Source organism: Sphaeramia orbicularis, chromosome 22 (genome assembly GCF_902148855.1).
Source record: "Sphaeramia orbicularis chromosome 22, fSphaOr1.1, whole genome shotgun sequence".
Lineage (NCBI taxonomy): Eukaryota > Metazoa > Chordata > Actinopteri > Kurtiformes > Apogonidae > Sphaeramia > Sphaeramia orbicularis.
In genome coordinates this window covers 9,986,900-10,014,567 of record NC_043978.1, presented here as the reverse complement: position 1 = coordinate 10,014,567, position 27,668 = coordinate 9,986,900, and the positions used below count along the sequence as shown (strand labels likewise).

The 27,668-nt window shown below is 37.3% G+C and overlaps 1 protein-coding gene across 1 annotated transcript in view; it reads left to right on the top strand.

Annotated features, from left to right (window-relative positions):
- The window catches only part of akap6 (A kinase (PRKA) anchor protein 6), a 371,391-nt gene that overhangs the window by 62,386 nt on the left and 281,337 nt on the right, over positions 1–27,668 (top strand). Inside the window, 8 exon segments of the mRNA XM_030127062.1 lie at positions 114–223; positions 1,842–1,983; positions 2,986–3,615; positions 5,938–6,267; positions 7,162–7,302; positions 8,170–8,298; positions 8,373–8,633; positions 27,468–27,590. Of these exon segments, the coding sequence (XP_029982922.1) occupies positions 114–223; positions 1,842–1,983; positions 2,986–3,615; positions 5,938–6,267; positions 7,162–7,302; positions 8,170–8,298; positions 8,373–8,633; positions 27,468–27,590 (1,866 nt within the window).

The window sequence follows — 27,668 nt, the reverse complement described above, 5'->3', positions numbered from 1 at the left end:
GGAAGTGACTCAGGTCTAAAAGTGGAACCATGACGTGGTTTCACTTCTGCTTTTGGAGTTGTGTTGTGTTGTGTTGTAGAAGGCGTCTTAACGTAGTTTGTCTCTGTCTGCAGGACATCTGTGAGGACATCTCAGACCATGTGGAGCAGATCCACGCCCTGTTGGAGACAGAGTTCTCCCTGAAGCTGCTGTCGTACTCCGTCAACATCATCGTCGACATCAGGTGAGTTTCATATAACCAGATCTGGTTCAGGTTCATCAGCTGTTCCTTGGTTTTCTCTCTAAAAACCATTTTCACTACATATTTAAAGCCTTGGTCTCTTTTAAGATCACTCATATACGTCCATTCTCCATCAACAAAACCTGGAATATTTCCACATCAACACAAAATGAGACACCATTAAACTTCTAAAATCACCACAAACCATCAAACCCTTAGTCACAACAGCATTTATTAACTTTACTTTATTACAAAATTCAAATAAAATACACTTCACCACTGAGCTCAGTGTCACTTCATTTGATATTAATCTTTGGATCATGATGTGTGTGTGTGTGTGTGTGTGTGTGTGTGTGTATATATATATATATATATATATATATACATATATACATATAGTTTATATAAATGTTTCTCCTTGTTTTTAGTGCAAAATAAATGGCATTAAATAATGAAAATATATACTATCCAAACAAAATAAGATGAGAATAACCTGAAAAAACTGAAATTTCTTATGAAAAATAGGTGCAATTTTAACAATATTCTGACTAAATTTATCATTTATACATGTGTATTACAGGTCAGATCTACAAAGACATAAAACCTTTAATAACAGGCAGAATACTGTTAAAATTACACATTTCAGGTCTCATCTTTCTCATCTTTTTTGTTTAGATAGTTTGTTGATGTAAATATTTTCATAGTTGAATGTTATTTTTTTTCCACTAGAACAAAGGGAAAAATACAGAGTTCATTATCAATTCATTATTTATAGACATAATGTAATGTTATTATTTTCACATTAAATCACAAAGAAAATTCAGTCATTATTTATAGACTTTGATGTCATAATTTTACTTTAGATCATATTGGTTTGAATATTGAACCTGAGCTAAAATCAGTTTAACACCACTGACTTAATTTCTTCAGTGTCATTTTTGCACTGATGGGCCGGACTGGACCCTTTAGTGGTCAGTTTTGGCCCAGGGGCCACATGTTTAACTCCCCTGGTTTAGAACCCTGGTTTATTAAACACACAGCTTCCTGTCACATCCTCACACTTTTCCAGTTTCCTTTTCATAAACTTCCAGGTAATAAGTGATGTGATTTAACATGGACACACTCTCCACATTTGTCCATCAACAGCTTTGAGTTCGTTCTCAGGTCTGGAGTTGGTTTGGGTGTTTCTGTCTTGGGTCTGGAGTTGGTGTGGGTGTTTCTGTCTTGGGTCTGGAGTTGGTGTGGGTGTTTCTGTCTTGGGTCTGGAGTTGGTGTGGGTGTTTCTGTCTTGGGTCTGGAGTTGGTTTGGGTGTTTCTGTCTTGGGTCTGGAGTTGGTGTGGGTGTTTCTGTCTTGGGTCTGGAGTTGGTGTGGGTGTTTCTGTCTTGGGTCTGGAGTTGGTGTGGGTGTTTCTGTCTTGGGTCTGGAGTTGGTGTGGGTGTTTCTGTCTTGGGTCTGGAGTTGGTGTGGGTGTTTCTGTCTTGGGTCTGGGTCATGGGTTTGTATTCACACGTGTTCCTCTGTTTGTTCAGCTCTAACATAACAGTAAACCTCGGTGTGGGCTCCTCGGTGGTTTTCACTCAGATCATTAATATTAAATGGTTCCTTCTGGTTCTGTTCAGGACGGTGCAGCTGCTCTGGCATCAGCTCCGAGTCTCCGTCCTGGTCCTGAAGGAGCGTCTGCTGCAGGGTCTGCAGGACCCCAACGGGAACTACACCCGCCAGACCGACATCCTACAGGCCTTCAGCCAGGACCAGCACCAGGTCAGTCCAGGACCAGCACCAGGTGGGTCCATGACCACGTGGATCTGAGATCTGCTGAAGGAACTGATCGGGACCTGGCAAAGCACTGACTGTAGTCCTGAGTTTTCTACTCAAAGAAAGATTTACTGTGTTTAACCCAAAAATATTAGATTAGATTAGACTAGACTAGAATAAACTAGATTAGATTAGATTAGATTAAACTAGATTATATTAGATTAAATGACATTAGATTCGATTCGATTAGACTAGATTAAGTGACATTAGATTAGATTAGGTTAGATTAGATTAAATTGCAATAGATTAAACTAGATTAGATTAGTTTAAATTAGATTAGACTAGATTAGATTAAACTAGATTAGACTATATTAGGTTAGATTAGATTAGACTAGACTAGATTAGATCAGATCAGATTAGATCAGATTAGATCAAATCAGATTAGATTAGATCAGATTGGATCAGATTAGATCAGATTTGATTTGATTTGATCAGATTAGATTAGATCAGATTAGATCAGATTAAATCAAATCAGATTAGATCAGATCAGATCAGATTAGATTAGATTAGATCAAATCAGATTAGATTTGATCAGATTAGATTAGATCAGATTAGATTAGATCAGATTAGACTAGACGTCTGTTGCTTTTATCTTGAACATTCAGTAGATATTTCAGTTTCATCTTTAACTTGAAATCGTTCTTTTGTCACTGCTGTTACATCTTGGCATCAGTAAAAGGATTCATTTGTCTCTTCATTTTCAAGTTTTGCAGTGATCATTTATCATATACAGATATTTAAGCAGAACTTTTTTACTGTATTGGATTTGGCTTCGTTTTCAAATATTAAACTCCTTTATTGACAGTTGTGTTATATTCAGACATGTGTTCGTGTTAGAAAACAAACACCTGAATTCAGCGGCTTCAAAGACTTTGGTCCATATAGTGTATGTAGATTTTGGTGGTTCCTAGACCTGGTTCTGACTCTAGTCGTGGTTCTGGTTTTCAGACCCGTCTGGACGCGCTGACTGACGTGGATGACTGTGGTCAGCTGACCATCCGCTGCAGCCAGAACTACTTCTCTCTGGATTGTGGTATCACCGCCTTCGAGCTGAGCGACTACAGCCCTGGTGACGAGCCCGAGGACCGCGGAACCGAGCCCGGCGCCGAGGACCCCGGTTCAGACCAGGACCTGGACCCAGAACCTGGCCTAGAAGAGAGCCAAGGCTCCCAGCTCTCCAATCACAAACTCCATAACAGTTTACCTGAACTCTTGGCACCAGGAGACTCCATAAACCACGCCCACACTCCGTCAGGATTACCCACAATGCAATGCGGCACGTCCATCCACAGTGAGAGCGCGAAGCGCCCCCTGCAGGGCGTAAGCCTCAGCACCGACGTGTCGCCCACGCAGCCGTCGCTCCCAAAACGAGCTGCTTTGTTCTCGGACGGAGGAACCAGTACAGAGGAGACCAGGGGCAGGTTCAGGAAGGTCAACCCGCTGTCGGGGCTCCAGTTCCAGGCTGAGCTGAGCCGCAGCACCCCCTCCCTCATGGATCTGCCAGACAGAACCAAGTTCTGGTTGGAGCTGCACTCGGTTTATCCAGAACACATCTCACAGTCGTATGACAGTCTGCAGGTACAACAACGAATACTGGTGTTTTAATTTAATAAGGAGATGAGGAACAGTTATTAAAGTTATTTCAGTGCATGTTTTTAATATAAATTAATGCAAATGATTCAAAGATCACATCCAACACACGCTCCAAGAAAAGGGTTTACACTGAGACAGAAGATGGTGGTTTCTAACAAGAAGAACTGTGAAAGAGAACAAACACAAGAAATATGTGGATTAAGTTTATCAATATCACTTTATTAAGACACAATGATACTAATTAACTCTATATACGTAGTAGTTTTCTAAATTATACAAAACAAGACAAAGCAGATGAAACAAGTCCATATTTATAATGAAAATAATACAAAAATAAAATTTAAAAAAAAACCCTAAAATTAAATAACAAAATCAGTTAAAATAGTAACATAGTAAAAACCTATAAAATGTCACTAAAAGCTTGAGTGGATCAGATTATAATATTGTTTTATTAATGAATATGTGTCAGAGATGCATTCTAATCATCTATAAGACTTTTTTTTTTTTTTTTTTACTGTTTTTACATTTTTTGTATTTGATCAACTTGAGCCAAAAACAAAAATATCAAATACTCAATTACTGTCATATTTTTAACCCTTTAAATAAGATAAGGTAAGGTAAGACTAAGATAAGATAAGACTTTACTGATCCCACTGTGGGGAAATTACACAGTAGACAGCAGCAAATGCAAAAGTAAGGAAAACAGAGAATATAGACTTATGAAGAACAAAATATAAAGAGAAAAAAAATCTGCTGTTTATATAAGTATTTATATGCATTTTAAAAGTACATAAAAGTATTACATGCACATTTACATTGTATTTGCAAATGCACATGCTGAGATGAAATGTTTGTAAAAAAAAAAACCAAAAACATATTTTTATGCAAGAAACATGAAAAAAAATCCCAATATTCTGCATAAAAAATTGATTATTGATTTTTTTTTTTTCATCCTGTCATCTGTCAGTGATTAACACCAACATTGGTTCATATTATTTTTATTTTTGGTTCTAGGTCAAATGTTAAATGTGTCAGTGTGTATTTTGTACTCACTTGGTCGAAGAGTGTTAGTGTAGGAGTTTAACACTGTTAATTATGGGATGGATTTAGTGGATGGATCACAATTTAAACAATCAGACACAAATGAACAACTGTTGAATTCAGACCAAAAACAAACTGTAAAATAATCTGACCTTTAATAACAGGAAGTAGAAGTGTGTTTAATATACTCACCTGGACACCGGAGGGTTAAAGTGTGTTTAATATACTCACCTGGACACCAGAGGGTTAAAGTGTGTTTAATATACTCACCTGGACACCAGAGGGTTAAAGTGTGTTTAATATACTCACCTGGACACCAGAGGGTTAAAGTGTGTTTAATATACTCACCTGGACACCAGAGGGATAAAGTGTGTTTAATATACTCACCTGGACACCACAGGGTTAAAGTGTGTTTAATATACTCACCTGGACACCAGAGGGTTAAAGTGTGTTTAATATACTCACCTGGACACCAGAGGGTTAAAGTGTGTTTAATATACTCACCTGGACACCAGAGGGATAAAGTGTGTTTAATATACTCACCTGGACACCAGAGGGTTAAAGTGTGTTTAATATACTCACCTGGACACCAGAGGGTTAAAGTGTGTTTAATATACTCACCTGGACACCGGAGGGTTAAAGTGTGTTTAATATACTCACCTGGACACCGGAGGGTTAAAGTGTGTTTAATATACTCACCTGGACACCAGAGGGTTAAAGTGTGTTTAATGTACTCACCTGGACACCAGAGGGTTAAAGTGTGTTTAATATACTCACCTGGACACCAGAGGGTTAAAGTGTGTTTAATATACTCACCTGGACACCAGAGGGTTAAAGTGTGTTTAATATACTCACCTGGACACCAGAGGGTTAAAGTGTGTTTAATATACTCACCTGGACACCAGAGGGTTAAAGTGTGTTTAATATACTCACCTGGACACCAGAGGGTTAAAGTGTGTTTAATATACTCACCTGGACACCAGAGGGTTAAAGTGTGTTTAATATACTCACCTGGACACCAGAGGGTTAAAGTGTGTTTAATATACTCACCTGGACACCAGAGGGTTAAAGTGTGCTTAATATACTCACCTGGACACCAGAGGGTTAAAGTGGACTAAAAGTCAAACCTGGACTCAGCTGGTCCACATGTAAAGGCTTGTTTCTGTCTGTTTGTTCGTCTTTAATGCTTTTGTTTTTGTTGAATTCTTCCTGTCTCTTGTTCAATAAAGCAGAGCATCTCCACCTCTGACTCTCCTTTAACCACAGGTCATGAACGTCAACCTCCAGAGGAGCTCCAAGCTGGGGGGCCCAGAGGGGGGCATCCAGAGACCAATGCCCGACCAGAGGAGCCCGTCTGGGGCTGTGCCACCCGCTGCCCGCCCCCCTCCTCCACCTCAGGAGGAAGCCCCCGTACAAATAGAGCGGCCCCGGCCCCGGACACACACTCACAGCGAGGGGGGCTACGACTCCTCGGCCCCCTCCCCCGTCAGGGACACGCTCCTCTCCTCAGACCCAGATGCCTCCGGAGAAGAATCCGACCCTCGACCACCGCCCGCCAAGAACCACGTCTGGATGGTTAAACGCCACGGCCACAAGGTGAAGAGTTCTCTGTTTGAGGAAGTGGGGGGGTGGGGGTGGTGGAGGGGGGTCTGATGTGTTTGTGATGTGGTTTCTAATGGACCTGGGCAACAACTACTTCAACACAGACATTCATTAGATCTGACCCCAAACAAGACTAGATCTGGATTTAAGAGAAGAGAAGAGAAGAGAAGAGAAGAGAAGAGAAGAGAAGAGAAGAGAAGAGAAGAGAAGAGAAGAGAAGAGAAGAGAAGAGAAGAGAATACAATGGAATAGAATAGAAAAGAATAAAATAGAACAGAACGGTATAGAATAGAATAGAGCAGAACAGGACAGAATAGAATAGAACGGAATGGAATAGAACAGAATTAATAAAGAATTTGAAAATGGAGTCGGTCTGCCCCCACCATGGGGAAATTCAAAGGCAGTTAAACACAAACAAATCCAAAAATAAAGTGCAGAGAAAACAGAAAATTTACATTTGAGAAACATTTAAAAGAAAAAAAGAAAGAAGGAAAAAAGAAAAAGAAAGGAAAAAAAATAGAAAAAAAATGAAGAAACATTTAATTAATTTAAATTAATTTAGAACTTTTGTGCACATTTTCAATTAACTATCCAACAAAACCTGTCATACTAATGTAAAAATCCAGTTTTCTAAAAGCCTCTGATGATGTTCTTGGTTTGTTTTAGGTCAGTTTGTTTGTTTTTTTTTGGATCAGAACCATCCTTCAGGTTTGTTTCCATGTTTAGTCTGTTCCACGTCTGTCCTGTTCACTGTTTGAACTCATGGCTGTGTGTTCTGTCCTCATACTGACCTACAGTCACAGATCCAGGTTGGTCTCTGAAAACCTACAGGTGCACTTACATGAGGTTCTAATCTGGTTCTTCATTTTCTTCCTGGTCTTGCAGAAGGCGGTCCAGGTTTCATCCAAATCCAGTCCCAACAGGGAGCACTGGTACGGGTCTGAGGAGTTCCTGGCTCTGCCCGATCAGCTCCGGAAGACCGAGATGTTGGCCATGAACCTGGAGAGTCTGGCTCAGACCGTGACCCTGGTCAGTCCTGGGACCACATCAGTAAACACCACTGTGAACCTGGTCCCATTCCTCTGAATCTGGATCCAGCTCAACCAATCAAACATTAGAGTCTGGTCATGTGACCACATTAACCCTTAAAGACCCAGAGATACTTCAGTGGAAGTTCATAAAAGAATTTATTTAGTGTATTTAACCTTTAATAAGTGATTTATCATCATTTATTCTAATATTATCCTCTGTATTTTACATTTTCAGTGTAAATCCTGTATTTTTCAAGATTTAATTCACTAATGATGTAGATGTTCATTAAAACTCAGAGTACAGTTGTGTTTTATTTGATCAAAAACAGAGAAAACTGGAGAAAAATTGACTTTTTCAGTCAAATCTATCATTAACTGAACATAAACCAAGTATCTACAGCCTTATTTTGTTCATTGCACTTATTTTAATTTTTTAATTCATTTTGTTCATGGTTATTAATTTTACTTACTTAATTTTCTCTTGTTTAGTTTTCTTACCTATATTATTTTTTTCTCCCATTTTGTTGTATTTGCGGTTTATTTTGTTCATGTTCTTTATTTTTTTGTTGATTAATTATTAATTTCTATTCATTTTATTGATAATTTTTTGTTCAGTTTGTTGCTTATTCTTTTTTTTTTATGTAATTTTACTTAATTTCTTGCGCATTATTTATTGTTTTGTAATTTTTTCAAATTCATTTTTGGTCATTTTATTCAATATTTAATATATATAAAAGTGTCATTTAAAACTCCATGGGTTTTACTGGTTAATCAGTGTTGTAGAAGATGACAGTGTTTCCACATGATTGATTGATTGATTGGATGTTTGGGTCTTTAAGGGTTAAAGTCCTATTCTGTGTTTCAGGGCTCTGCTGGATGTGACTCTACCCAGGATGCTTTGCAGGACGTGGACGACTGGGATCTGACGGAGCTCAACCCAGAGTGGGATGTAGGGGAGAGCGGGGACGACGTGGCGTCTCCTCTGCCTCCGTCAGTACGTCTCAGATTGTTGACATGTCTTATATCTGTCCTTGAACGCCGTCCCTGACGTCCTGCGTCTCGTTTCAGCGTCAGTTCAGACGGAACCATGTCGGCCGCTTTAGTCCCGCCTCCTCCAGCGACATGGCGCCCTCGTTGGACGACAGCATTGAGTCGGGGCCGTTTAGCGACCTGACGTCTGAAGACGACGAGGGCCGGAGGTCTGCCGAGCGCCGGCCGAGACCCACAGCGCCCCTGGTGGACGCAGGAGGAAGTGTGTCTCTGGTTCAACAGCTGCTGGAGGACGTTCAGAGACAGAACAAAGACCCTGATGTTTGGAAGAAGATAGAGGTAGGAACGCTCTGTCCGTCCATCCATCCGTCCGTCCGTCCGTCCGTCTTTGTTCCTGTGATCTTTAGTTTTCATGTTTAACCCTTTTTAGATGCTTGTGTCTCATTTAAATGACTGTCACTCCTGAACAATCCAACATCATCTTTTACCTGAGAATGGGTTCTTTCTATTGGTCTAGAACACATTAGGGTGGAGGCCTGTCATTGGCTGAAGGGGAGAGGTGGAAGTGGGCGGGGTTTAGAGCAGCAGAGTGCAGTCGGTGAGAGATTGGAAGATTTTTATGATTTTTATCAGCGTTTTAGTGATGTTTTAGTAGTGAATTCTGTAAGTAATTGCATATAATCGTGATAGTGCTGTTTTGGAGTGTTCTACTAGTGTGTTTTGCTGGTTTTTTCACCCTTTTTTTCACAGTTTTCTCTGTATTTTGGTAGTTTGTATGGTTGATTGATAGTTGTATTGTATCTGCAAATATTCTCTAAGTATCTGTATATTTGTATATATGTATAAATATTCTCTAAATGTGTGTATATTTGTATATATGTGTAAATATTCTGTAAGTGTCTGTATATGTGTGTATATGTGTATACATGTGTAAATCTCTATGCAGATCTCTCCAGTTCATACACAGATGCAGTGTGTGTATTTGAATCAGATGATGGATGTTTTTGTCAGTGAAATGAGGGGCTCTGTCTACAACTAGACACAAAGTGAACACAGACTATCAACAGGATCCAAATGACACCAAAGAACCAAAAAGAACAAGAAGAACATGGACACACAAGGATCTAGAACAACTACAGTGGATCAACACATGAAAATACAGAAAAGGTTATTTATATAAACTCAGAAAGTTTCATTATCAACATTTACAGTTGGTTTTATAATAAATAGGATAAAAATGAAGTCCTTGTTTTTTACTATAATGTTTAAGCATTTATTACGTATAATAATGATAATTATTGGACAGATATTGAAAGTTTAGTTCTTCCTGAAATAAGTAAAAAAAAAAAATCAAGTCTATTTTTTTTTTTTTACTATAACATACTGTTTGATGTAAATGAAAGATGCTGAAAGTTAAGTTCTTTCTAGAAAGAGGTGCAAAAAAATTGGCAAAAGACATTTTCTGACATTCTTATTGCAAAAACCACATAAATAAATCTAGTCCTGTTCTAATGGGAGTCCTTATTGGGTTATTTATCTTTATTTCTTCCTGTAGAATTAATTAAAAAAATTAATCATGACAAAACTTCACACTATTATGTAACATAATAAGAAGACACCATGACGATATGTTATATTCCAAAGGTCACAGGTCACCTTCACCATGACACCGTAATCATTCTTTTCTCTTCATTTATTCAACGTCACACGTCAAGAACTAAAGTTAAATTGTCCACTTTTTAGGTTTTTTGTTCTTCCCTTCTTTGGATCTTATTAGTTTTACTGATTCTAAACTTCAGGTGACTGTTGTTGCATCATGTATAGAAACATTCCCTCAGTGTAGACCACGTGTATTCATAATAATAATAATAACAATGATAATAATAATAATAATAATAATAATAATAATAATAATAATAATAATAATTTACTTCTGAAAAAGGAAAACTCAAACCGAACTCCTCTGATTTATTTATTTATTTTCCGTTGCCCGTCCCTGCTGCCGTCTTGATGGATTGGAGGTCCGCTATCGGATCGTCCCGTGGCCCCGTTAATTCATCACCTCACTTCAAAAGGTCACGTTTGATTGGCAGGCAGATTATTGATGAGGCTGCCCGGTGAACTAATCAGTCATATCTGTCATATCGAATATGGTGAAATGTCAATAGCTCTGGGGATTCGTCGTCCTCTCGGCTGCTCGTTTAATTAGCGCCATAAAGGAGCCCCGCTGCCGCCGCCGATGATGATGATATTTTTATTGTTTTATCTTATTAAGGTTTATTTCACCTGCTCTGCTTCTTCTTTATCGGCAGAATATTCTAATCTGTCACATCTTTTATTCGTTTCACTCACATGTGTCTGGTTTCCTTCGGGGTTCGGTGTCGTGGTCACGTCGAGTTGACGGCACCCACGTGCAACCACCCGGCTCTAATCGGATCATCAGAGCCGACTTCAAGGATTCAGTGGGATCAATGTTGGCATTCTGGATGTTCTGGATCTGAGACGGGACCACGTCCTCGGAGCCTCGGGTCGTCGGGGTTCGATCCGGTCGTCAAACCGAGACCTCGTATCTGCCAACTCAAACCACATCGTTCCCATTAAAATGCAGAATTAGTGACGATTTGACCGATTAAATGTCAACGCTATGCTCTGCAGAAATATTTGGATCGGGTTCTGAACACGTGGTGCATTTGAGTTCAACCTTTACATAAACATTTAAAGGCCTCATGAGTCTGGAGGAGGTTTGGATTCAGAGACGTTTCCTACAAATATGATATGAAACACAAACAGATTAGATTCAACTCCTGAAGACTCAAAGATCAGACCAGTGTCAAAACAAGCAGAACTCCTAAAAAGTGTAACACCAGAGACGACCACCAGGTGTCACTGTCTCTGATGAAACCTACTGTAACCCTTTAAGACCATGTGTGTCTCTGATGATACATTTTACATTTTACATCATTCAAATTCCCGTAACGCCTGAACTGTTCTCACTATTGACGAAATTCAAATCTCACCTGAAAGCTGAGATTGGGTTCTTTCTATTGCTGTATAAATCATATTAGTTTAATAAATAAAACAACAGAATAACTGGAAAAACGTACTTACCCGATAAGGACTCCCATTAGAACAGGACTAGATTTATCCATATTTGCAATAAAAGTTTCAGGAAAATGTCTTTTTTGCCAATTGTTTTGCACCTCTTTTCAGGAAGAACTTAACTTTCAGCATCTTTCATTTGTGTCACAGTGTGTAATTGTAAAAAAAAAAAAAGAAAAAAAAAAGAAAAAGACTTTATTTTTTTTTTCACTTTTTTCAGGAAGAACTGAACTTTCAATATCTGTCCATTAATTATCATTATTATATGTAATAAATGCTTAAAACTGTGTTACAGTAAAAAATAAAAAATCTGACTTGATTTTTTAAAAAAAATCCTATTTATTATAAAACCAACTGTAAATGTTCATAATGAAACTTTCTGAGTTTATATAAATAACCTTTCCTGTATTTTCCATGTGTTGATCCACTGTAGTTGTTCTAGATCCTTGTGTGTTCTTCTTGTTCTTTTTGGTTCTTTGGTGTCATTTGGATCCTGTTGATAGTCTGTGATCACTTTGTGTCTAGTTGTAGACAGAGCCCCTCATTTCACTGACAAAAACATCCATCATCTGATTCAAACACACTGCATCTGTGTATGAACTGGAGAGATCTGCATAGAGATTTACACATATATACAAATATACACACATTTACAGAGTATTTATACATATATACAAATATACACAAATTTAGAGAATATTTACAGATACAATACAACTGTCAATCAACTATAGAAACAGCAAAAATACAGATAAAAACAGTGAAAAAACAGCAAAACTTGACCAAAAAAACATCAAAACAAACTAGTAGAACACACCAAAAGAGCACTATCACTATTATATACAATTATTTACATGAATTCACCACTAAAACACTACTAAAAGTCATAAAAATCTTCCATGTTTCTCTCACCGACTGCACTCTTCTGCTCCCAGCCCCGCCCACTTCCTCCCCTCCCCCTCAGCCAATGACAGACCTCTACCCTCATGTGTTCTAGACCAGTAGAAAGAACCCACTCTCAGATCAAAGATGATGGTTGGATCCTGTCAGTAGTGTAAACAGTTCAGGAATCCCGGTTATTTTAAAGGTGGTGGATGTCAAATGTGGCACCAGAGACACAAGCGTCTTAAAAGGGTTAAAGCCAAACTATCTTTCCTTTAATTTCTGAAATAATCCCGAAGCTTCAGTTGTAAATGAATCTGCCTGTAAAATCCCTGAATATGAGCTAAAACAAACAGAACGGTTGTGAAGCGATCCGCCGCCGTCCCCGACTCTGAACCTTTTGTTAACACTCGCTCACACTCGTCGCTCCTCTCTGCTCCTGGGTAATTAGCTGATTAGCTGCTTAATTAGCAGCATGTAATCATGGCGATGGATGAGCTGCCTAATTGAGGAAGTGAAGGAGGAGAAGAGGAGTCTCAGAGAGGAGGAGGAGGAGGAGGAGGAGGATGGAACACGACGAGGTGGAAAGACTGGAAATACGATGGAGACGGATCCACCGCCGTTATTTATCACAGGAGACGGTTCAGTCTGTCATGAAGATGAGAGAGGTCTGTCATTGGCTGAGGGGGAGGGGTGGGAGTGGGCGGGGCTTAGAGCAGCAGAGTGCAGTTGGTGAGAGAGACATGGAAGATTTTTATGACTTTTATCAGCGTTTTAACAAGGTTTTAGTGGTGAATTCATGTAAATAATTGTATATAATAGTAATAGTGGTGTTTCAGAGTGTTCTACTTGTGGGTTTGGAGGGTTTTCGTCAAATTTTGCTGTTTTTTCATATTTTTGTGGTTTGTATAGTTCATGGATAGTCGTATTATTTCTGTAAATATTCTATGAATGTATGTATATTTATATATGTAAATCTATATGCGTATGTTATATACCGGCAATATAGGAATATATACAGGTTATATATAGGATATTTTCAAGTAATGTAGGATATATACAGGTAACACTGTATGCAGGATATATACAGTTAATATATAGGATATATACAGGCAATATAGAATATGTACAAGTAATATATAGGACATATACAGGTAATATATAGGATATATACTGGTAATATATAACATATAAACATGTATTATATAGGATATATACAGGCAATATATATCATATATACAGGTAATAAAGGATATATTCAAGGTAAGATGAGGAAAACTAGTTGCATGTGTTGTGAGTGTTGGACTGAGAACAGTGTGAAGTGGAACCAGCCCAGTATGTTCCAGTGTTCTGTGTTTTGTTGGTGGAACCAGACCAGTCCATTCCCGTGTTCTGTAGGTGGAACCAGCCAAGTCTGTTCCAGTGTTCTGTAGGTGGAACCAGACCAGTCAGTTCCAGTGTTCTGTAGGTGGAACCAGCCAAGTCTGTTCCAGTGTTCTGTAGGTGGAACCAGACCAGTCAGTTCCAGTGTTCTGTAGGTGGAACCAGCCCAGTACGTTCCAGTGTTCTGTAGGTGGAACCAGCCCAGTCCGTTCCAGTGTTCTGTAGGTGGAACCAGCCCAGTCAGTTCCGGTGTTCTGTAGGTGGAACCAGCCCAGTCCGTTCCAGTGTTCTGTAGGTGGAACCAGCCCAGTGTGTTCCAGTGTTCTGTTGGTGGAACCAGACCAGTCCGTTCCAGTGTTCTGTAGGTGAACCAGCCCAGTGTGTTCCAGTGTTCTGTTGGTGGAAACCAGACCAGTCCGTTCCAGTGTTCTGTAGGTGGAACCAGCCCAGTGTGTTCCAGTGTTCTGTTGGTGGAACCAGCCCAGTCCGTTCCAGTGTTCTGTAGGTGGAACCAGCCCAGTGTGTTCCAGTGTTCTGTTGGTGGAACCAGCCCAGTCTGTTCCAGTGTTCTGTAGGTGGAACCAGCCCAGTCTGTTCCAGTGTTCTGTAGGTGGAACCAGCCCAGTATAGGGTCCATATATGTTCCAGTGTTGTGTGTGTGGTTGTTGTGGGTTCCAGCTGACGTTCCTCCTTTGGACTGAACCTCCTCGTTGTGTGAACACGAACAGGATTAAAGCCGTCCTGTCCTAACCTTGGCCTCCTCTCACACCTCCGCTCTCTCTCCTTCTGTTTCCTCCTCTTCGTTTGCTGTTCGACATGAATATTTCATCCACAGTTCACCTTTTGTCTGGTCCACACGCCGCGTTCCCTCGACCTCCGCCTCCTCGTTACCTGATTCTTACATAATTTGAGTCACGTAAACCTGCCTCTGCTTTCAGACGCTTCATGAGGACGTTAACGTCCCAGAGGAACGCAGAGGAACCCAAAACAAACTGAGCAGCACTGAGAGAAGGAGCCTGTATAACATAGAACTGAACAGAATAGAACTGAACAGAAGAGAATAGAATAGAATAGTTCTATTCTATTTATTCTATTCTATTCTATTCTATTCCAAGAATGAATGAAATGAAATGAAATGGAACAGAATGAAATAGAATAAACTAGAATAGAACAGAACAGAACAGAACAGAATAGAATAGAACAGACTTTATTGTCATTGTTCTATTCCAGTCAGTGCAACAGTATTAACAAATACCAGTACTACAGAAATAAGAATAGAACAAATATAAAATGACAAAAACTAAAATTAAGATAAGAAAATAGAATATACATTTTACAAACATAAGAATAGAGCTAAATAGAATAAAAAAATAAAAATGGACAAACTATGAATTGATGCAAATTTACAGTATTAACAGTATGTACAATATTAACAGTATAAACAGTATGTATTAATGAAAACAGTATGTACATATATGTAATAGTATATGTATATACTGTACATATACTGTATATATACTGTGTGTGTGTGTATATATATATATATATGTGTAAACAGTATGAATATGCAGTTTGTATATCTATGAACCAAGTCTATATAAAAATAGTGCAATTATGATTGGATAAATATTGAATAAATATCACATTTTTATTGCAGAACAGAAGATTATTGCACATAATTCACATTGTAGAAGTATTGCACAATATAGGAGGTCATGTGATCGGTGTGTACGTCGGGCGCGCTCAGTGTGAGGCGTCTGTGTGTTGGCGGCGCTGCGGCACGCCGTCCTATCTGCGAGCAGTGGGAGACAGACACACAACAGACCGGCATCAACACTAGTCTGATTGGGCCGGCGGGGGGGCGGGGCCGCCCACCGACAGCAGAGAGGCGAGAAAATAAGACAAACACGGAGTGGCGGCGGCGTCTGACTTTAGACAAACAGGTTAAGGATGGAGAGGCAGAGGTGGAGGCGGACAGACGGAAATATGATGGGAAACGGTGATGCGTTCAAGGACTGATGGAGTCAGATACAATATATGGACAAAAGTATGTGGACACGTTGAATTCAGGTGTTTGTTTTCTAACGGGGCCTCTTCACTTTAATTTTTTCACATTTTTTGTAAATAATACCTTGGATTTATTTATTCATTTAACTTTATCATCAGTTGAACTACTTGAAGTTGTCGTTTCATACATTTTTTCGGCGAATTATCCTCCTTTACTCTGAAAATACTCAGTAAAACTTCCCCTTATTGTCATTTAAAGTGTTTTATTCAATATTTCATCTTTTTTATCATTTAATCTGAAAATAAAATCTATTATTTTACTATATGTTTAACATTATCATGAGTTAAACCATTTTAAGATGATGCTTCTTACATTTTTTCAGTTGTTTTTCCCCATTCGCTCTGAAAATATTCAGTGTAAAATCACTTTATTATCATTTAATCTGTGTATTTTCACTTCCAACTGTCACTTCATTCATGTTCAGTACATTTTTTCAATATTTTTTGTAAAGAATAACTTGGATTTATTTGTGCTTTTAATTTTATCATCAGTTCAACCATTTTAAGTAGATGCTTTTTACATTTTTTAGCTGATTTTGCTCATTTACTCTCAAATTACTCACCCTATTGTCATTTAAACTGTATTTTGTTCAATATTTTATCTTTTTTTTTTATCATTTACGTGTTGAGAGAAATTAAGTAAAAACCATCTCTGAGGCATTTCGGATGTAAACAAAAATCAGGGTGTATCGATTATTTCAGAAGTGCATGTAAATGCATCACACCTGATTAGATAGATAGACAGACAGACAGACCGACCAACCGACTGATCGATCGATAGATAGATAGATAGATAGATAGATAGATAGATACTTTATTCATCCCATAGGGAAATTTACAGGTTCCAACAGTATCCACAAACTTAAAAAAAAAACAAAGAGAAAAAACCAAAAAAAACAGTACTATGTGTGTGATTATTACAATGATCAGGTTTTTATGGTCATATTAATGGAGACAATAAGAATAGTTTACATGGTGACAAACCTTCGTAAAAGCCGCATCCGATGATGAATGAAGCAACGTTAAATCAGTCTTCATATCATCATCATCATCATCGGATGAATTTAATCAGTCACATGATGCTCTAAAAATGGAGCTGGAGATGAACTGAAAGCATTAGAAATAAAATGTAATCAGTTTTAATTTTGTTTACTTGGTTTGCGTGGAGCCAAAACTTAAACCTCATAATAACGGAGAAAAGCCAGGTTTCAATAAATGCAACATCAGAATGAGATGAGTATAAAGTTATATTAATGCTTTAAAACATTAATGAAACTTAACCTACAGAAGAAAATATCACAGAACAGATATCAGTAAGAAAACGTCATGGAAACGGTTACAGTAAAGTAACGGAAACGCCTTTTCCCAATAAACTCCGACATAGTGAACATCTGATAAAGTTTAGAATACATCTGTTTTTAGAGTTTAGACAATAACGGAATGATCTGAATCATCTAACCTGGAATTTAAAGTATGTGTAACAACCTACATCCATCTGGACCCGTACTTTTCCCTGAATGGTCATTAGACCAGTCAATCACCTGTTTTTATAGTATCATGTGACTTATTAAATTGATCCGATGATGACGATGATGGTGATATGAACACTGATTTATCTGCTGAAATCTCTGTAAAAAAGTTTAAAATGGAGTTGATTGGATGTGGACTCTATGGCTGAAGTCTCATTGGATAAACAGGGAGGGGGCGGGGCTTATAAGCAGTACAGGAGACAGCCACAAGGGGGAGATGGAGACGCTGTTGGCGATTATTTGATCCATTTGTTCCTTTTTTTTCCCTTCACTCATTTCCTTTCATCTCCTGATTTTTCCTCTTTTTCTTTTCTTTTCTTTTCTTTTCTTTTCTTTTCTTTTCTTTTCTTTTCTTTTCTTTTTCTTTTCTTTTCTTTTACATTTTCTTTATTTTCTTTTCTCTTTCTTTTTCTTTCCTTTTCTTTTCTTCTTTTCTTTTCTCTTTTTCTTTTCTTGTCTATTTTCTTTTCGTTTTCTCTTTTTTCTTTTCTCTTTACTTTTCTTTTCTCTTTCTCTTTTCTTTTTTCTTTTCTCTTTTCTTTTAAATTTCTTTTCTCATTACTTTTCTTTTCTCTTTCTCTTTTCTTTTTTTCTTTTCTCTTTTCTTTTAAATTTCTTTTCTCAATTTTTAATATTTTGTGTTGTATTTTCTTCCTCATTAATAAATTTGAGGGCTTCATTTTGGACTTTTTTTACGGATATGCCAGGAATTCCATCCGTCTTTCCAGTCATCCTTCCTTCCTTCCTCAGACACTCTTCAGCCGATTCTGAAATGTTCTTTTTCACCAGAAGTTTTTGAAATTTTAATGCTTTTGAAAAAGTTTAAAGTTAATACCGTAAATGAATCCTTGGGTAGGCGGTGCATCAGTGAGGAGGAGGGGCCAAGTGTTGTGCCACTGAGCAGTGCTGTTAGTAAGCCCCGCCTCCTTTGTCCGTAGTTCACAGTGATCAGAGTGGGTGAATAAATGTACTTGTTGACTGTGTCCGTCTTCAGTGGAACCTGGCCCAGGTCTTTGAATGCACCTGCCTTTATTTGTCCGTACAGAAGGAGGTTGTGTTTTATTCAAACGGCCGCGGGCGCCCGAGGCCCCACACCTTTCCGCGGTAACGTATTAATTATCGAAGCCGAGCGGCGTCTTTCGGGAGCGGCGGTCCGACTCGATCAGCTCCATCCTTCAGAAAGCGCCGTCAGCCGAGCGGTAATTATCCGGCGGTGAAGAGCCGAGCCACAGGAGGAAGAGATGAAGCACAAATCAGAGGATCAGATGAGGCGTTTCAGTTCCCAGCAGGCCGTGCGGCCCCTCAGGATCCGCACTGGGTTAGAGACATCAAAGAGGCCATAAGCAGCCCAGTGCATGATGGTCGATACCCAGCGCCGCTGCCGCCGCCGCCTCAGCCTCAGCCTCTGCTCACATCCTCTTCCTCCTCCGTCCTTTACTCTGTTTCCACCTCCTGTTCAACACAGGCCGCTACTGAAGGTTACTGAACATTCAACAGATTCAATAGATTCAAGAGTTTCAGCAGATTAAACAGATTCAACAGATTCAATAGATTTAAGAGTTTCAGCAGATTAAACAGATTCAACAGATTCAATAGATTCAAGAGTTTCAGCAGATTAAACAGATTCAACAGATTCAATAGATTTAAGAGTTTCAACATATTCAACAGATTCAACAGATTCAACAGAGTCAAGAGTTTCAACAGATTCAACAGATTCAACAGATGTAACAGATTCAACAGATTCAATAGTTTCAGCAGATTAATCAGTTTGAACAGATTCAATAGATTTAAGAGTTTCAACATATTCAACAGATTTAACAGATTCAACAGATTCAATAGTTTCAACAGATTCAACAAATGTAACAGATTCAATAAATTGAAGAGTTTCAACAGATTCAATAGATTCAAGAGTTTCAGCAGATTAAACAGATTCAACAGATTCAATAGATTTAAGAGTTTCAACATATTCAACAGATTTAACAGATTCAACAGAGTCAAGAGTTTCAACAGATTCAACAGATGTAACAGATTCAACAGATTCAATAGTTTCAGCAGATTAATCAGTTTGAACAGATTCAATAGATTTAAGAGTTTCAACATATTCAACAGATTTAACAGATTCAACAGATTCAATAGTTTCAACAGATTCAACAAATGTAACAGATTCAATAAATTTAAGAGTTTCAACAGATTCAACAGATTCAATAGTTTCAACATATTCAACAGATTTAAGAGATTCAATAGTTTCAACAGATTAAACAGTTTGAACAGATTCAACAGATTCAGTAGATTTAAGAATTTCAACATTTTCAACAGATTTAACAGATTCAACAGATTCAATAGTTTCAACAGATTAAACAGTTTGAACAGATTCAAAAGATTCAATGGTTTGAACAGATTCAGTAGTTTCCACAGATTCAACAGTTTCCACAGATTCAACAGATTCAGTAGTTTCCACAGGTTCCACAGTTTGAACAGATTCAACAGATTCAATAGATTCAACTGATTTAATATATTCAACGGATTCAATAGATTCAACAGTTTCAAAAAATTCAACAGTTTCAACAGATTTAACAGTTTCAACAGATTCAATAGATTCAACAGTTTCAACAAATTCAACAGATTTAACAGATTCAACAGATTCAACAAATTCAACCATTTTTTTCTTCATTCGTTTCCTCATCTATTCTTTCGTTTCTTCTGCCTGCCCCTATTTCCCTTTGATTTCTCTTCTTTTCTTCTAAAATATTTTTAAAAATGTATTGTAAATATTTCATTTACTTTCCTTATTTCCTCTCCTCCTCTTCTCTCTTTTCCCTCCTCCTCTTCCTCCTTCTCCTCCCCTCCCCTCCTCCTCCTCCATCCATCCTCCTGACTCCATCTCTCCTCTGTAACGGGTGGAGGTGAACGTGGCCTGACTCGTATCGATGTTTTTCTTCTTTTTTTTTAGGGTCATGCTTGTAATTAACACACCACGCTCAATCGGTCAAGGTTTACATCCCACACACACACACAATACGACTACACAACAGACACACGACCGCGTACATCCGCATTCGATACGGCGATTTGTTGTTGCCGTGGAAGCGTGGACGCACACATGTGGCAGCTGGAGTAATTTCCATCAGATTTACCTCCTCGCTTCAGCCGCCGTCACTCCTCCATTAGTTTCTTCGATAGCTCTCAGGCGCAGATATGAAAACAACGGCGTACGGATGAAATATTAGAAGCGTCTTCCTGATGATCTGCAGTCACACTTACACTTGTTATTCAGACGGGATGTTTGAGCTCCGACTGGAAAGAATGAATTTTAGCACCGCCGCCGCCGCTCGCCCTCCTCACTTTTATGTAAATGACTTTGTCTTCCTGTTCGTTCACGTTTCCAGGTTGGATCCAGACAAAATAAAATTCAGGTTGAGGCTCAGAGGCTGACCTTTGGGTGTTTCTGTTCTCTGTTCCCTGGTTCTACTGCCAATAGTACCTGATACTGCCTATAGTACCTGATAGTACCTGATGCTGCCTATAGTACCTGATAGTACCTGATACTGCCTATAGTTCCTGACACTGCCAATAGTACCTGATAGTACCTGATGCTGCCTATAGTACCTGATACTGATACTGCCTATAGTACCTGATACTGCCTATAGTACCTGTTACTACCTTTAGTTCCTGACACTGCCTATAGTATGTGACACTGCCTATAGTACCTGATAGTACCTGATATTGTCTATAATACCTGATACTGCCTGTAGTTCTTGATAGTACTTGATACTGCCTGTAGTATCTGTCACTGCCTATAGTACCTGATAGTACCTGATATTGTCTATAATACCTGATACTGCCTATAGTACCTGTCACTGCCTATAGTACCTGATCGTACCTGATATTGTCTATAATACCCAATAATACCTGATACTGCCAATAGTTCCTGATTTTTCTTGATGGCGCCTGATACTGCCTATAGTACCTGATTCTTCCTGATCGTTCCTGACACTGCCTATAGTACCTGATTCTTCCTGATCTTAACTGATACTGCCTATAGTACCTGATTCTTCCTGATTGTACCTGATACTGCCTATAGTGCCTAATACTGCCTATAGTACCTGATATTACCTGATACTACCTATAGTACCTGATAGTATATGACACTCCCTACAGTGCCTGACTCTTCTCGATAGTACCTTATTCTACCTATAGTACCTGGTTGTTCGTGGTAGTACCTGATACTGCTTATAGTACCTGATTCTTCCTGATAGTACCTCATACTACCTATAGTACCTGATAGTACTTGATACTGCCTATAGTACCTGATTATTCTTGATAGTACCTGATACTGCCTATAGTACCTGATAGTACCTGATACTGCCTATAGTTCCTGACACTGCCAATAGTACCTGATAGTACCTGATGCTGCCTATAGTACCTGATATTACCTGATACTGCCTATACTACCTGATACTGATACTGCCTATAGTACCTGATACTGCCTATAGTACCTGTTACTACCTATACTTCCTGACACTGCCTATACTATGTGACACTGCCTATAGTACCCGATAGTACCTGATATTGTCTATAATACCTGATACTGCCTGTAGTTCTTGATAGTACTTGATACTGCCTGTAGTATCTGTCACTGCCTATAGTACCTGATCGTACCTGATATTGTCTATAATACCCAATAATACCTGATACTGCCAATAGTTCCTGATTTTTCTTGATGGCGTCTGATACTGCCTATAGTACCTGATTCTTCCTGATCGTTCCTGACACTGCCTATAGTACCTGATTCTTCCTGATTGTACCTGATACTGCCTATAGTGCCTGATACTGCCTATAGTACCTGATATTACCTGATACTACCTATAGTACCTGATAGTATATGACACTCCCTACAGTGCCTGACTCTTCTCGATAGTACCTTATTCTACCTATAGTACCTGGTTGTTCGTGGTAGTACCTGATACTGCTTATAGTACCTGATTCTTCCTGATAGTACCTCATACTACCTATAGTACCTGATAGTACTTGATACTGCCTATAGTACCTGATTATTCTTGATAGTACCTGATACTGCCTATAGTACCTGATAGTACCTAATACTTCCTGTAGTACCCACCAGTACATGACACTCCCGACAGTGCCAGATTCTTCTCAATAGTACCTTATTCTGCCTATAATACCTAATTCTTCCTGAGTATTGGAGTACTCATACATGTACTTGGAGTACTCATACATGTACTTGCCTTTAAATGGTCAGAACAGTTTCTGTAAATGAGCAGATTTCAGTGGAAAATCCTGTAAAAATGTGATGAAATAAAACTGTTCTGTTGGTTTATTCCATCTGAATAAAGACGATCATTATGATTCTTATTTATAATCACACGTAGCTAGGATAATTGCAGTATCGGGTGATTATGTAGTAATTATTACAGACCTGTAACTTTAATTGTTTGTCATAATGCCTGTATCAGATGAGGATGGATTATGAAATACAGGATTATTTCTGTTTTACTGTATTTTAGTCGGGTTTAACTGGGCTTTAGTTGAGTTAGTTTATTTTAGTTCAGTTTTATCATCTTTAGTTTATTTTAGCCACATTTTAGTTTAGTTTTACTGTATTTTAGTCGGGTTTAACAAGGCTTCATTTGATCTGAGTTTATTTTAGTTCAGTTTTGTTATCCTTTAGTTTATTTTATTTTAGTTTTACTGTATTTTAGTTGGGTTTAACTAGGCTTTATTTGAGTTTAGTTTATTTTAGTTCAGTTTTATTATCTTTTAGTTTATTTTAGCCACATTTTAGTTTAGTTTTACTGTATTTTAGTTTGGATTAACTGGGCTGTAGTTGAGTTTAGTTTATTTTAGTTCAGTTTTATTATCTTTTAGTTTATTTTATCCACATTTTAGTTTAGTTTTACTGTATTTTAGTTTGGATTAACTGGGCTGTAGTTGAGTTTAGTTTATTTTAGTTCAGTTTTATTATCTTTTAGTTTATTTTATCCACATTTTAGTTTAGTTTTACTGTATTTTAGTTTGGATTAACTGGGCTGTAGTTGAGTTTAGTTTATTTTAGTTCAGTTTTATTATCTTTTAGTTTATTTTATCCACATTTTAGTTTAGTTTTACTGTATTTTATGCTACTTTTACTTGCCTATACTTTTAGTTTAGTTTTACTCTAGTTTAGTCATGTTTAAGTCTGGATTAACCTTCAACTAGTTTGGTTTTACATATCTCACATTTGTTTTTACCAAATTTTAATCTGTTATATTCATGTTTTAGTTTAGTCTTATGTCTTTTATACTGGTTTTACCATCTTTAGTTAGATTTTTCCATCTTTTAGACTTATTTTAAGAAGTTCTAGTCTGTTAAAACCATCTTTTATTTTGGTTTTACAATATTTTAGTCTAATTTAACCATCCTTTACATAGGTTTAGGATCTTTTAGTTTGGTTTTATTTTCTCTTACTATATTTTTTTCATCTTTTAGTTTTGTCATATACTGTTTTTACCTTTAACGTTTAGTCTGTTGAAACAATCTCTAGTTGTGTTTTATTATACTTTTAGTCTAGTGTAGCCATGTTTAACTGTAAAATAATTTGTTTTTTATCATCTTTTAGACTTTTTTTTTTTTTTTTTACCAACTTTTATTCTTTTTTAACCATCTTATAGTTTGGTTTTATTATCTTTTAGTTCATTTTAACCATGTTTAGTTTAGTTTTACTGTCTTTTATATTTATTTTACCAACTTTTAAAAAAAAAAAATTTAATGATCTTTTAGTTTGGTTTAATCATCTTTTAGTTCATTTTAACCATGTTTAGTTTTACTGTCTTTTATAGTAATTTTACCAACTTTTTTCTGTTTTAATGATCTTTTAGTTTGGTTTCATTATTTTTTAGTTTATTTTAAAAATGATTATTTTAGTTTACTGTCTTTTATATAATTTTTTTTTTTTTTTTAACCAACTTTTAGTCTGTTTAAACCATGTCCTTATTTGCTTTTACCATAGTTTTGACCTGTTTAATCAAATTTCAGTCATATTTTAGTTTAGTTTTACTGTTTTTTTGTTTGTTTGTTTGTTTGTTTGTTTGTTTGTTTGTTTGTTTGTTTGTTTGTTTGTTTGTTCGGTTTCTTTCTCAACTTTGCTATATTAGTTTAGTTTAGCTGTGTCCATCACTCTGGACCAGGGTCAGTCTGGACTCGTCAGACCACATGACCTGTTTCCATAGTAACAAAGTTCAATATTTATCAGTTAAAGGGTTAATGAATTGAAACATATGAATCTCTGCAGTAATTATCCAATGGTAGGATCAGAGTTAAACCCAGGTGTAGACGTCTGTGTCTTCTGTGTTATTTTGAATTGTTTTGTGTTATTTTGTGTTTTTTGTGTTATGTTGGGTTGTTTTGTGTTGTTTTGTTATTTTGTGTCTCTGTCAGATACGAGTGACTGGTTATTATTTTGTAGGATGTAGTTTTTAATCGTTTTTTATCCGAAGGAAAATAAAAGCCGAGTTTTTTTCCCACATTTAATGGATGTTTTTTCATCCTTTTCTTTCTGTTGACGCACATTTTAATTCTCTTTTATGTGAGTTTTTGAGACTTGTTCACTTGACTTGACGTGATGACTATGATTTTAAATGTTCTACCTCTAAATTTCTAAGATATTTTCTGTGTCCGATCCTCACAAACAGGACATCTTACAGCTGTAGACATGATGTGTCCACATATTTATGTCCATATAGTTTAGAAACATTAATATTTCCTTGTAGTTTAATGGTTGATTTTTCTTCCTTAGTCAGATGTGATGGTCACGTGTGAAACGAGACATAATATAGACAAACATTCCATTAGAGACAAGGACAACAATGGGTTGAGATTTACAGTGGGTTTATATTGTAATATGTACGGAAAGTGTAAATTGGAGTTTTTATTCAGTGAGTGGAAATGTACAGGGCAAGGTTCTAATAGTTTGGGATTTTTCATTATAGTTTAGTTTTATTTAGTTTTGACTTTTTTTTTTCTCTAATTCAGTTAATTTTAATTAGTTTTAAGAGCAGGTTTGATAGTTTTTATTAGTTTTCATTTTTTTCTATTTTTTTTTTAGTTTAGTTTTAGTATTAATTTTAGTTTTGTCGTATCTTTTCTTCTCCGTCGTATTCAAATAAATCCCAGACAGGACTCTGCTGCTTTCTCCCAACTTTAGTCTCCATGTTTCCAGGTAGAGTGGGGACCAGAAGACGACTGGAAACCACAAGTGACAGATTGTAAAGTGTCGTATGGTGCTGCTAGCTAAAACTGCTAGAGCGAAATAAATCAATTTCGTATCAATCCGACATTGACAAAGATGAAAACGAAGGGAATTTTATCAATAATTTTTATAAATTTTAGTTAGTTTTGTATGGATACAATACAGTTTCAGTTAGTTATGTTTTTTTTTTTTTTCTTTTAATCATAGTTTTTATTTATTTTAGTTAACAAAAATGTTTTTCAATTCTAGTTTGCGGTATTTCATTAGTTTTTCGTTAATGATAATAACCTTGGTACAGTAATACAGTCTGTAAAAATATATGTTTATGTATATGTTATTGTATTGTCAACAGTCAGGGTATTTTACATTGTGCAAATTTGTCAGTTTTATTAACTAGTTAGTTGTGGAAGAAAATTATTATTAACAGAAATAATTTAAAATGGATAAAATAAAAATAAAAAAATCAATGTTGAAAGGAATAAAAAAAAAAAAAAAAGTAAAACCATCTGTGAGTCATTTTATAAACAAAGATAATTGAACCCAAACTAACCAATGCACTGAAATCTATCCCCTAATATAAACCTATGTTCTAACATTAGTCCTTATTGTTTTGGAATCCACGGTGCGTGTCCACAGACTTGGGTCCATGCAGTGTGTGTTCGTGTATGAAAGCCGGTGTGTATCAGTAGGTGGCAGTGTTCCTCCACTGTGCGTCGAGCTCCTCTTCCTCTGTTGTTTGTGCTCGTCTTCATCTTCAGTGTTTCCATGAAGGACGACCTGTCGATGATGCACAGACACATGTTCAGACCCTCCCGTCTCATTTACACTCACTCCTCATCTCCTTCTGCCTTTTCTCTGCTGTTCAACTTCATTTTCTTCCCCTCGTCTCTTCTTTCTTCTCATTGTCTTTTTGTTTTTGCGTGTTTTTTTTTTTTTTTTATTTCCTCTCATTGTGTTGCTTTACTTTGTTCTTAATTTGATCATTTTCTTCCATTTCCTTCCTATTTATTTTATATATATAATTTTCATTTGTTTTATTCTTTGTCTTTTCATTCTCTGTGTTTTTTTCTGATTCATCTGGGTTGTTTTTTTTTTTTTAATCTTCTTTTCCTTTTTTCCTCTCTTTAGTTTTATTCTTTCTTTTCTCTCCCTCTCTCTTGTTCTCCCTTTTCCCCCTTATGTTTCATTTTCCATTTCCCTTTATTCATTTCTTTCTCATCTTTTCACGGTGTCATGTTATTTTCTCCTTTTTCTTCTAGATTGCTCTTTTTCTCTTTCCTTAATTTTACCCTTTTCCTTCCCTCTCCTCAGGTTATCTGTCATATCGGCTCCTATTCTTTGTTTTTCTAGTTGATTTATTTTCGGTTCATTCTGTTTCTCTTGTATCGAAGTTAAATTTAATCATGTCTTTCTTTTTTATTCGGCCTCATTCTAACCCTTTCTTTTTTCTTTCCTTCACTTTTCCTGTTTTTTTTTCCCCCCTCTCATTCCGTCTTGTATTTCCTCTATTTTCCGTCGTACTTACTGCCTTATTGTTTCCTCCTCTTCTTTTCTTGACTCCATCTCTTCTTCTCTTTGTGTTTTATCTTAATGTGTGTTTACCTGTTATGTCCTGTGGGTCTCGGTTTTATTTTTTATTATTTTTTTTGTTCTCGTTCTGTCCTTGAATTAATTCATCTGGAATCGTGTCTGAAACGCCGTCGTTCTGTTGTTTTGTGTTTTTTTTTTTTCTTTTTTTTCTTTTTTTTTCTCTCTCTCCTCCTTCCAATCTGTTGCTTTTCCCTGTTGCATGTGATTACCTGTTGGATCGGCCTCTTACTTTTCCTTTTGTCTGTTGTCGTTCCTCCTCATCCCTCCATCCTCTGCAGATGTTAGCGTCGGCTCGTTTTGATGCCACTCCAGCGGGCCTCTCGGTGGTGCCTTCAGGTACCGTCGGTGGTTTCACTTTCCCTCTGTCTGTTTCCCCAGTGCTTCGTGCAGCAGTTGGACGGCTTCATCTGGTGGCTGCAGGAGGCTCTGGACAGCACCGAGAACTGGACTCAGCCCAGACAGGACCTGGACAGCCTGCGGGCGTACCTGGACACACACCTGGTGAGAACACACACACACACACACACGTGCATACCTCTACACTTCTGGGGACCTGCAGCCATGACGACGCCCAGCTGT